At 30.2% G+C, this 11,111-nt stretch overlaps 1 protein-coding gene across 2 annotated transcripts; it reads right to left on the minus strand.

The window, feature by feature from the left end:
• Positions 1 to 1,321: 1,321 nt before the first annotated feature.
• On the minus strand, positions 1,322 to 5,659 carry LOC110653361 (G-type lectin S-receptor-like serine/threonine-protein kinase At4g27290). 2 transcript variants are annotated; one of them, XM_021808955.2, is made up of 8 exons: positions 4,714 to 4,852; positions 4,178 to 4,595; positions 3,501 to 3,629; positions 3,200 to 3,357; positions 2,849 to 3,059; positions 2,498 to 2,735; positions 2,266 to 2,416; positions 1,322 to 2,183 (listed from the first exon to the last, which is right to left on the minus strand). In XM_021808955.2, the coding sequence occupies exons 2-8, from the start codon at positions 4,593 to 4,595 to the stop codon at positions 1,878 to 1,880; spliced, it is 1,611 nt and encodes a 536-aa protein (XP_021664647.2). In that variant the 5' UTR covers positions 4,714 to 4,852; the 3' UTR covers positions 1,322 to 1,877. The 2 variants fall into 2 exon arrangements, with proteins under 2 accessions (XP_021664647.2, XP_021664646.2); XM_021808954.2 differs by having other exon boundaries at positions 4,178 to 5,659.
• Between the last annotated feature and the right edge of the window lie 5,452 nt (positions 5,660 to 11,111).

Below are 11,111 nucleotides of genomic sequence, written 5' to 3' on the forward strand. Positions count from 1 at the left end.
CAAACGGTAGCATTAATTCAATAAGATGAAGGAGAGGTTATTAAGTGTATATATATATATATATATTATCTTTTATAATTATAAGAGATTTATTTTTTATATTATAATGAGAGTTTATATTTATGAGAGAGAAAATATATATTTTTTTCAATAAAAATATTTTATAATCTTCTGTAAAATACTTTGTTGCGCAAATTTTGTAATTAGAAAATTTTGTTGCAAGGGATGGATAGGGGCAGGCCTATATTAAAGGTCTCTCTCTTCTTTTAAAAATTTAAAAAAATTTATATTTATTTAAATTATTAAAAGTCTTAGTTTTGTTGACTAATTTTATTAATTTGTCTTTAAAAATTTTCATATAAATTTGAGAATAATAATTTTATAAAATTTAATATTTAAAATTAATTTTATCACTAAATATAAAAATAGATTAAATATTAAAACTAAAAAAAATAATTTTGATGGCACAAAAATTTATTTTTATCTATTTTATCACTATAGAGTAAAAATTTTTAGTTTCTATTTATGATAATTATTTTAAAATATCTTAAACTTAAATTTAGTTTTTTAATGATACTTAAACTCTTTAATAAAGTATCATTATAAAATTGATATTTTTAATGCTATGATTGACTTTTAATTGTAAAAATTGAACAATAAGTTTAATAATCATATACTTAAATTATTTATTCTTAATTTATCTTTAAATTTAAAAGAAATGTGAGCATTATTTATAATCCATGACATTTGTCAATTGATATAAAAATTTTATTTTCCAAGACTTTGTTGAACGCGAGATAGATGATGTAATTGAGGTTGTCACTATTAAAATTAATAAATATATAATTATGAAAAAAATGAATATTAAATAAAAGTGTAATTTATAAATTTTATTAATTATGTAATTATTTAAATATTGACCCCTCATATTGAATCATGTGTCCGCCCCTGGTGATGGAAATGATAGTTTAGATTGAAATTAAAACTCAACTTACCATGCTTTGCAGTTTTAAAAAAAAACTTTAATTTTGTTTCAATTTCACATTTTTAACAAAAAGAAATTTTTTTTTTTTTGGTAATAATTAACGAAAAAAATTAAAGCAATTTTTGTGAGTGTTTTTAAATACAAAAATTATTTTCATATTTTAAATAATTAAAATATTTTTAAAATTTTGAAATAAAAATAAAATATCATCAAATTAGAATTTTTTTAGAAAAAAGTACCAAAATAAAGAACAAACTCAAAACCTACGTCATAGCAGCAGAAACAATTTTTTTTTTTTTTAATTTCCATTGCATGACTTTTTGGCATGCTCAGCTCATGTGAAATAAAATTCTATTCATGACCAGATGGAAGCGAAGTGAGAGAAAACGACATGTCCTGAAAATGTGAAATAACCTTCCCCTAAAAAAATCCTATTAAAAATAAAAATCTAAAATCCTAGTGATAAAAAGGGGAAAGACGAGACACAAGCCAAGCCGGAACCCTAGCAGCTACAGAGTTCTAGTCTTCACTATAAATTAAATGCACAACTGGGGGGGCACAGAACCATCCAATCTAGTTCTCTGCATTTGATTTGCTGATGTTGCTAAGAAGATGATATCCACTGACTAATCGTCCCTTCGGTTCAGGTAAACTTGCTCTGATTTTAAATTCTTTCTGGACAAGAGTGTTAGTTTGCTCATTTTCAATATTCATACATCATCAATAATCAATTTTCCGATGTATCCAAAAAAAAAAAAATCACTTATCTATTGCACTTAAAAACCCATATCAAAGGCTGTTTGACTAGCTCCCCTGGCCCTACCAATTTACAGAAATATGGTCGATATACTCAATAACGTAAGGTATGAAAACAACTAGGGAACAACGTTCTTCATCTTGCAGCTAACAATGTAATGGTAATTTCATTTGCTGAACATGTATCAACCTTGCTAGAGGATGATTCTTGCTCAAAAACTCTCCTTTCAGTGAAAAAACCAGGCTCTTTAGGTTGAGGCAATGCAATCTCACTACTTAACATCAATATCACTGTTGACATGTTAGGCCTATCTTCTGGACTTTGTTGTACACATAATAAACCAACATGGATTGAACGCATCACTTGAGATAAAATGCAAGAATCCTTTAAAGATTCATCGATCAACTCCGATGACTTCTCTTCTAAATACAGTCTCCATGCCTGAAAATTTCAGAAATGATTAATTACATTATGCAGTTGACATAGGAAAATATGATGTAATGTTCTTCGAGTTGAAACTTACATGTCCAAGAAGGTTGTGCTGGTGGTCTGGATGATAGAATCCTCTATTTCTCTTCCCATTGACTATCTCTAGCACTAATACACCAAAACTAAATACATCTGATTTTATTGAAAATAGACCATCAATTGCATACTCTGGAGACATGTAACCACTGCAAAGAGTTGTTGTTGGAAGTTAATGATTTTCAAGTACTAATAGATTGATTAGATGTGTTAGGTCTAAATAGACTTACTATGTTCCGACAACTCTTTTTGTGTTTCCTTGAATTTCATTTCCCCCAAAACTCCTTGCCATGCCAAAATCTGAAATTTTTGGATTCATTTCATAGTCTAGCAATATATTACTAGCTTTTAGATCTCTGTGGATGATTCTCAGTCTCGAATCTTGATGAAGATAAAGAAGCCCGCGAGCAATCCCATTAATGATGTGGAATCTCATAGGCCAATCCAACAACTTTCGCTGCTTTTGATCTGACAACAGTAAGATTAAAGTTAATCCATGAAAAATGAACGTGAAATATCTTGGATAACATCATTATGGTAGCGAAGATCATTATGGTAGCGAAGATTTGAGACAGCGGTACCGAAAATGAAGGCATCCAAGCTTTTGTTGGGCATGTATTCATAGATCAACATTTTTTCTTCTAGCTCAATGCAGCAACCTAGAAGCTTCACAAGGTTTCGGTGCTGAAGTTTGGCAATGAAGATGACTTCATTCTTGAATTCATCAAGTCCCTGTGTGGAATCCTTTGATAACCTCTTTACAGCTATCTCTTGCCCATCTTTCAGTGTACCCTGGAAAACAATTTGCATTAATTATTAAAGCCTCCTGTTAGTACTTGTCCTGGTGACTACTGGCTACAGTAGGTGTCATGTACATTAATAGCACTAACCATAAAAAAGACGTGAAAAGAATTCCTCATTCAAAGGCATACCTTGTAAACAGGTCCAAAACCACCTTCTCCAAGCTTATTGAATTCTGAAAAGTTGTCCGTGGCATTTGCTACAGTGGAGAAGTCAAACAGTGGCAGCTCTAAATCTTTTTCCCTGCTTTCATCAGTATAGTCTCTGTCTTGCATCCTTCCTATGCTTTCTGCAAGTTAGGAAAGGCACTTCGTAGATCAAACACGTAGGAAATTTGCCTTGGAATATGCATACATATTTCTGCAAGTTCATTTATTTGCCTATTTGGCCTAAAAAGAAATCAATTCACTTTCTTTTCTTGTTACGTTTTACCTCTTCTCTGAAACCTCTTCCTTCTGATATGCAACAGCAGGAATAGACCAAGGAAACAAGCTACGACAACCAATATACAGACAGCTATGATCCAGATTCGTGTTTGCTTCCCAGAGCTGTGACTGGACTCTGCATAATCAACATGACCAAGTTGTAAAGGCAGTTTAAGGCAGTAATGCCTGACATTACACAACTCAGAAAATGGGTGGTGGTTGGCCTCTCCCCTCGGTACAGGGCTGCTGAGTATGTTATCAGTGACACAAAATGAAACAAATGTAGTTCCAGGCAACGGGGAAAAGAATTCCCTATTAGCTTAATTACATTGGTTTAGGTACAAATTATTGAATTTTTGCTAACAGCATATTTGTAAATTTCTAGAGGTTCAAAACAAGTTTATCTTTCCTTAATAAAGTACATAATTAAGTAACAAATGAAAAAGAAGCAGCAGACACGAAATGGGTTCATTTGTCAACATACGGCGAACAGAAAGAAGTGTAAGAAACAACTTGGTATTCAATTCCGCAGTGTTCATTGACCTTTTTCAATTAAACACAAACAAACGAAACGCAAAGGATTTCCCAATAGCTAACTAGTGGGAATGATACATTTTCTTTAGCGTGTGAGAGAAAGAATGAGAACTAATAGACGAAGGAAAAGATAAATGAAAGAACTCATACCCAAATCAGAGGCAGACAGCCTAATGTAAAAATCTTGCCCATTTTCAGTGTACTGTCTGATATCAATGAGTTCCTCAAACCAAAGCAAGCATCCACTTCCGTCTGTGATATTCAAAGTTGAATAAGCTGTACAAGAGCAATTGTTCAGGCACACACTCTCACATTCTCTAAGGTCCATGGTCCTGTTAAACCAGGAATTTTTCGTATCTGGCAATTTGACGCCTGATATTTTCTGAAACCCCTCTCCTGCCCTACAAATTGATCCATTCTTTCTTACGCATCCGTTAGACCAATACCCTGAATCCCAAGCTTGCTCATCTTTCGGTACAAATCCATCCAGGCAAGCACATGGCGGCGAATTGTTAATGTTACAAGTTCCATATGCACCGCAAACCGCATATCTGTCGCAGTTATCCATCTGTGTTGTTAAGTACAGGTTCCAAGTTTGAGTGCTATTCGACCATGTAAGACGCTGGAAGATACCATCATTATTTAGCACCATCATTGAAATAACGGAGTTGCCAATAAGATCATACCTGTAATATATCTCCTGCTGATTGTAAACGAACTCGTAAGTATAAATTGGGTTTGGTTTCAAATTAGGCATCCCACTGAATCTAAGACCATTCCAAGGTCCCGAACGAAACACTATATTCTCATCTTTCCTGATATATATTTGGGGATACCCACCGGGATCAAGCCTAGTTGTAGAATCACCTACAGAAGGATCGGTGGTGCTTTTCCAGGATACAAGATATCGATCATGGCCAGTTACCAAGTTCCTCCCAAACTTGATGCCTGGTAAAAACGTGTCACTTAAGTAATCAAAACTTTGCCATAAGTAATTATCCTCATTAGTGTCATTTGCCTCTCTAATAACAAGATTCCCTGAGTCCAAAAGCTGAGCTACTGGGTTCTGCACCACTCTTGATGTGTTGGTGACCCATATGACAGTGTTTGTTGAATTATGGAGAACAAGAATTCCCCTGCTGGTAAGTTGCAGAACTCCTGATGAATCATTGAGTGGCATTGCTCTGTTGGCAACCCAGACCACAGTCTTATTAGAGAAAGGATACCAAATTCCAACATATCGACTGCTTGAACCGCTGTAGCCGAAGAATCCCAGAGCAAATCTACCGCTAGCAGAAACTATAGTCTCGCCGTCTCTGATTGTCTGGTTGACGGCTATGGTATCAACAGCAAGGGAGACTATTAAGAAAGAGAAAAAACTAGAGAAGAAAGAAAGAAGCTTAAAATCTTTCATGGAAAAGTTAAAATTTGATTGCCCAACAAAAAAAGGGTGTGTATAATTTTGGGATTTAAAGATGGTCTTGAGTTGAGGGATAATTAATTAGAAGGAGGAGGAGGGGACAAAACAAAAATCTTTACGCTTTCTTGTTCTAATTTGTGATCTAAAAGGGTCCTAGAAGTCAGCTAACTTTACTTGAGAAATGAATGGTGGGGCAAAGGATCTAGAATTTGTTTGACCGTGTGAATATCTTGAACGTATGGAAAGCATCATATTTAAAGCGACAAATTCGCACTATTGCACTAATGCAAGGCTCTTAGTTCAAATTTAGAGCTGTCGTACTCAACTCGCAGAGTTGTTGCCCTCATTCAATTTTGGATCAGACTTATTTAATGTGGCTCTGGCTTGCTCCACAGCATGCAGATGCCGGCTATCACCCTTATATATATATATATATATCCTAATAATAATAATAATAATAATTTGTCAGGGAGCGTCGCAATATGAATTTTATGAGGCAATTCCAAACAACTTGATAATTCATCATGAGAGAATATAGGTGCATTTAGTGTACTTACATTTTTATTCTAAAAATATAAATATTTTCTTTTTATGATTTAAATAAATTATTATATTATATTTAAAAAAATATTTTTTAATACTTTTAATGTAATTAATAATTAATCATTGATCATCATATCTTTTGCATCAATTTATTTTATTATTTATATTTTTTTATATCCATAAAAAGTTTAATATATCGGGTAATATTATTATACAATGAAGAATAGCCAATTTTCTTAATAACTTTTATCATAAAAATAATAATTTCACAATTACTAACTAGATTTTATTGGTTTGATCTGGAAGTGCAATGCTGGCGCATGTTAGATCTTTATAAGAAAATTGGCATTTTTCCCCTTTAAAATGAGAGGTATCTGAAATTGGGATATGGATGCCGCTATTTCCACAACCTAAATTACTAATGGCACAGTCATTTTAGTAAGATAAATATATTTAGACCTCTAGACCGAATTACCCTTGTTTATTTATTTTTTCCCCTCTTTTCTAATCTATGAATAGAATGAATGATAACTCGTAAAGTAAGACAGTTGAGTCAACAACGTGTTGCAGTCGTTTGACATTAATGGTCTCGCGGTCCGGCTGCTTGGGCAACAATGAATCGCCACTGACCTTTATTTTCCCTGGTAAATTCTTTGAACCTAAAGCCCTTAAAAAATGCCTAAAATCTTTCGCATGTTGCTGATTTTATATTCTTTTTGCTGCCTGCAAGGCTTCAAATTAACCAAGTCCCAACAGCTACCTCCCCTTCTTCTCTTGTCGAAGCTTGGATTCTAATTCAGATAGGGATCTGCAAAAAAAAGTCGAATTTTGGTTTTGAATGAATCCCCTTGAGGCCAACACCCAACAAATTAGCAAATAATAATGATGTGTTCGTGACTGTGAGATTATGAATTTTGAGTGTTATAAAGCAATTAAATTTAAAAGAGGTAGAAAATATTAACAATTCATAATATAATTTACATAGTAAAACATTAAAAAAGAAAATAAAGGAGGAGAAAAACTCTTTTTTACCCTTTTTTAATTTCGTCCATTTTTAAGCTTTTTATCCAATTTATCTAAATCTTTTTATTTAAATTCAAATTAGCCCCTCCCTATATGAGAATAGTGCATAAGTTATTTTTTAAATATTTTTTAATATTGATTAATAAAAAAATATGGAATTTCGGGATGAGTTAATTTGAACTTAAATTAAAATGTTTAAATAAATTAAACTAAAAACTTAAAACTAAGCAAAATTGGATATAAACAAAAGACTTTGCTTTTTCTTTAGAAATTTTTGCCCCTTTCACATTTTTCATATTCTCTCTCTTTTTTCTTTTTTTTCTTTAGCTGGCCAACTGTAAGTGTTTCCATCAATAACAATCTCTCTCTTTCCTCTTCTATTTTGTTTCTTTTTCTTTTAAATTCTTTAAAATAAATCTTAAATCTTTATTCATTTGAAATTGATTTTAGATATCTCTCTTCATATCTGTTATTGATAATAAAATTTAAGTGAATAAATTTTCAAATTTGAGTGTATGTACTATCTCTTTATTAGAATTCTATTGTATTTTTTTTCATTTAATGGAATTTATTTCTCCTTGATAAAGAGTTTTTTTTTTCTTATGCGTTAGCGAGTTATTTTGTTTTTATTGAGAAGAGTACACTATGAAATGTAAATCTTTTTTTAGTGAGATATCTAAATTTAGTTCTTATGAAATGGATCTCATAAAAAGATTATAAAGTCGAATATAACGCTAGTGATTAATTTTATTCATGTAAAATTATAATCCATTAATTTATACTTATTTTTATATTTTATTTTTAATTAATAAAATATCTTTCCTTTTTTATAATGTATAAAAGAATCAAAATATATGTTTAAAAAGGAGATAAAGCAAAGTCATACGAAAATCATAAATAGACTTTATACATTAATGCTCATTGGCACCGAACCTACACACAAATGCTGATTTTTTCACATGGCTTTCCTTTCTTCTTTTGCAATGAAGAATTCCAAATTGGCCGCCTAACAAGCTACCCATGACAACGACCACACTGGTGCCTTGAAAGAAGGATAATTTTGAGACTTGTGGTTCTTGTTTAAACAGAGGACTTGAACCGTAACCCAAGAGCTATGACCCAAAGCCGAAAGGCCCCGTCTCAATGCCTCTTGGCCGAAACTTGTGGGCTTCTCACATGTCACTATCAATGCTTGCATCTCTAGTCCTGCACTCGCGCGCTCATTACGCTTCCAATTGACAAATTATCAAACTTGGCATTACTTACTGTTAAACTAAAAGATTAAGAATTTATTGCTAGTTAATCATTCCAAATCTTTTATTGAAATTACCTAATCTATATATTAAATGTATCGTAACGAGTTGAATATAAATTAATTATTTTAATTAATTAATTAATTACATTTATGCTTATAGAACAAGTAAATTATATATAGTTTTTTATTTTCTACATGAATTTATTGCAACTCTAATTTTAAAATTGGTGAATAATTTATACACACATGGATGGAAATGTATTTCAATAATTAATCTTTCCATGGAGTTTAACAGTTCTTCTATGCAGTTTTAATTACCTTATTTTTGTAGAGTATGTTCACCAATCCACCAAAACTCCTATTTCGCAGTAATGTAAATATCACGAGATTAATTAATCATTAAGCTATAGATTTAGCATAACAGCCTTTTTAAAATTGCGTTTCCTCCCATTATATACCCATTAGGTCAAGCATTCAGACATATCTACCAAATACATACCAACCCCAACTAATTTATTGTGTAATCCTGAAAGAGTGCAGCTCTATGATTAAGTAAATCTCAAGTTAGTTGAGTGCCAAAATTCCTAATTTTGATTGATGAATACATTAATTTTCAACTCATTCGTGTTATCCACCCCTTGGCATTTTTCTCGTTTCACTTTTTAGCTTTTTTATTTATTATATACTATTTTAATTATTTATACTCTTATCGTTTGCAAAAAAATAAAAAAAAAAATATTATTACTATTTTTTTTAATTAAGACTCCATGAAAAATAATTTATATATGTAAAATATTTTTTATTAAAATAATTTTTTAAAAAAAATATTTTTCTTAATAATACTTTTCATTATTTGACTATATTGTTAAACTATTGATATTTATTTATTTTATACATGTTTAAATATTTTTATATTTTAATAATATTATCAAAATTCAAGAAAAGACTTCGAAAAGAGAAATCACTTTTTTAAAAAATTGCTTACTTTTTTTTAATTAAAAAATATTTTTAATTAATTTATTTTTCTAAGTGTTTTGAAAGATAAAAAATATAGAAAACATTTCCTAGATGGAGCCTAGGGATAATATTAGGTGAATGGTGGACCACAGCAAGTCTTCATCTGCACAGCTTAATTGGATATTAGTGAAAAAAGAAAAAGTAAACGAGAACTCAATTTGTTTAAGAATTGCTTTTACAGCTTCAAAAAATATTATAATTATCAGTGAGTATTGTAATGTTGAAGGCTCAATTTTTTTTTTTTTTTTTAAATGTGATGGCTGAGATGCGCAATGACGATTCTCTTACTCATTTTTGTAACCCTTTTCACATTCAAAATATAAAACTTTTTTAAATTGAAATTATTCTCAAACGTTAATAATTTCAATGAGTCTCATATTTGCAGCTAACCAAAAGTAATCAGTCATTAATAATGAAACGAAGAATAGTCAGTATTTGATAAGATATCACTTTGCAATTCAATAATTCACAATATATTCCACAGAAGCTTGCGCTCGATGCGAAGACTTTTTCAGTATGGAGCGCGGCCGAATTTTCCATAAAGACCTTTTTATATATTTTTTAAAGTTATGATATTTAAGTACATAAAAATAAATTATTTTTTAAATAAAAAAATAATATATAATATATTGTTATAGGAGATAAATTATAAAAACTCGAGACAAAAACACTTTTTTTTTTTTATTTCTGCTTCATACAATATTAAAATTGAGACAATAAAAAAAATATAATCGAATGCAGAAGAGATTAAATTGAATTTGAAACCATTGCCATCCCAATCAGAAATACAGAAACTTCTAATAACATGTTTTCATTTAGCAAGGATCAGAAAGTAGATCATTTTCACAGATATTTATGACAATGTTGGATTGGGCTTTATCCCCTTTTCTTCTAGATGCTATTGCTGAAAGAATACATATATTATTCAATTTCAACCCTGTACAGCAATTTTTTTCTTCTAGGTGTTGTCTTGTGTTTTAGTTTTATATAGATAACTTCTGCGTTTATTCGCTTTATTCTCTATCACATGACTCAAAATTCTCAAAATTTAGATATAAAAATGAATATAAATATTTATTTAAATTAAATTAATAATATATATTTTTTATTAACAATTTATATTATTTTAATAATGTTATAAAAAATATTGAAATTTTGTTTGGTGAGGGTGTGCGATCCACTTGTCCTGTGGAAGATTGAAAGATAACATCACAGGAAACAAAAGCAAGTTTGAGACTTGAAAAATTTGACGTCAATATAATGAAACGATGACGCAAATTTTTTCAAAGGTTAAAAAAAAAAGAGAGGGAAAATCAGAGACTATGATGAAGTTATTTTCACAATGGGCGGCAGATTCAGAATTTTTTTTCAATCAAAGGCCAAATGCCCAGAATTTCAAAAGCAATATTCGATCAATCATATAACACGTGTGATGCGTTTCAAAAGTCTTAGAGCTACCTTGCTTCGCAGATATTCAGTTAAAGCTATGCGAGTGCCCGTGCTTTCCTGTTTCTATTTTTCACGGGATTATAATTATTTTTTTAATTTAATATTTAAGTTTTTAAATATTAATTTAAGTAAATTAAAATTTAATATCTTTTGATTATAGATAAATTATTAAAATTAAAATTAAAATTTTAATTAAATAATTATTTTCTTCCTTTCATGATTCGGTTAAGAACAAAATATTAAGACTAAAATTAAAAATTCCCCCCTTGCACAATTCTATATATTATTTAAATTAAAGAAAAATTGTTGCATCAAAAATTAAAAATTTCAGTACTTTTTTTTTCCTTACGATGATAGAGAATTTATTTAATTTTTGA

Source organism: Hevea brasiliensis, chromosome 15 (genome assembly GCF_030052815.1).
Source record: "Hevea brasiliensis isolate MT/VB/25A 57/8 chromosome 15, ASM3005281v1, whole genome shotgun sequence".
In the NCBI taxonomy this organism is placed as follows: Eukaryota; Viridiplantae; Streptophyta; class Magnoliopsida; order Malpighiales; family Euphorbiaceae; genus Hevea; species Hevea brasiliensis.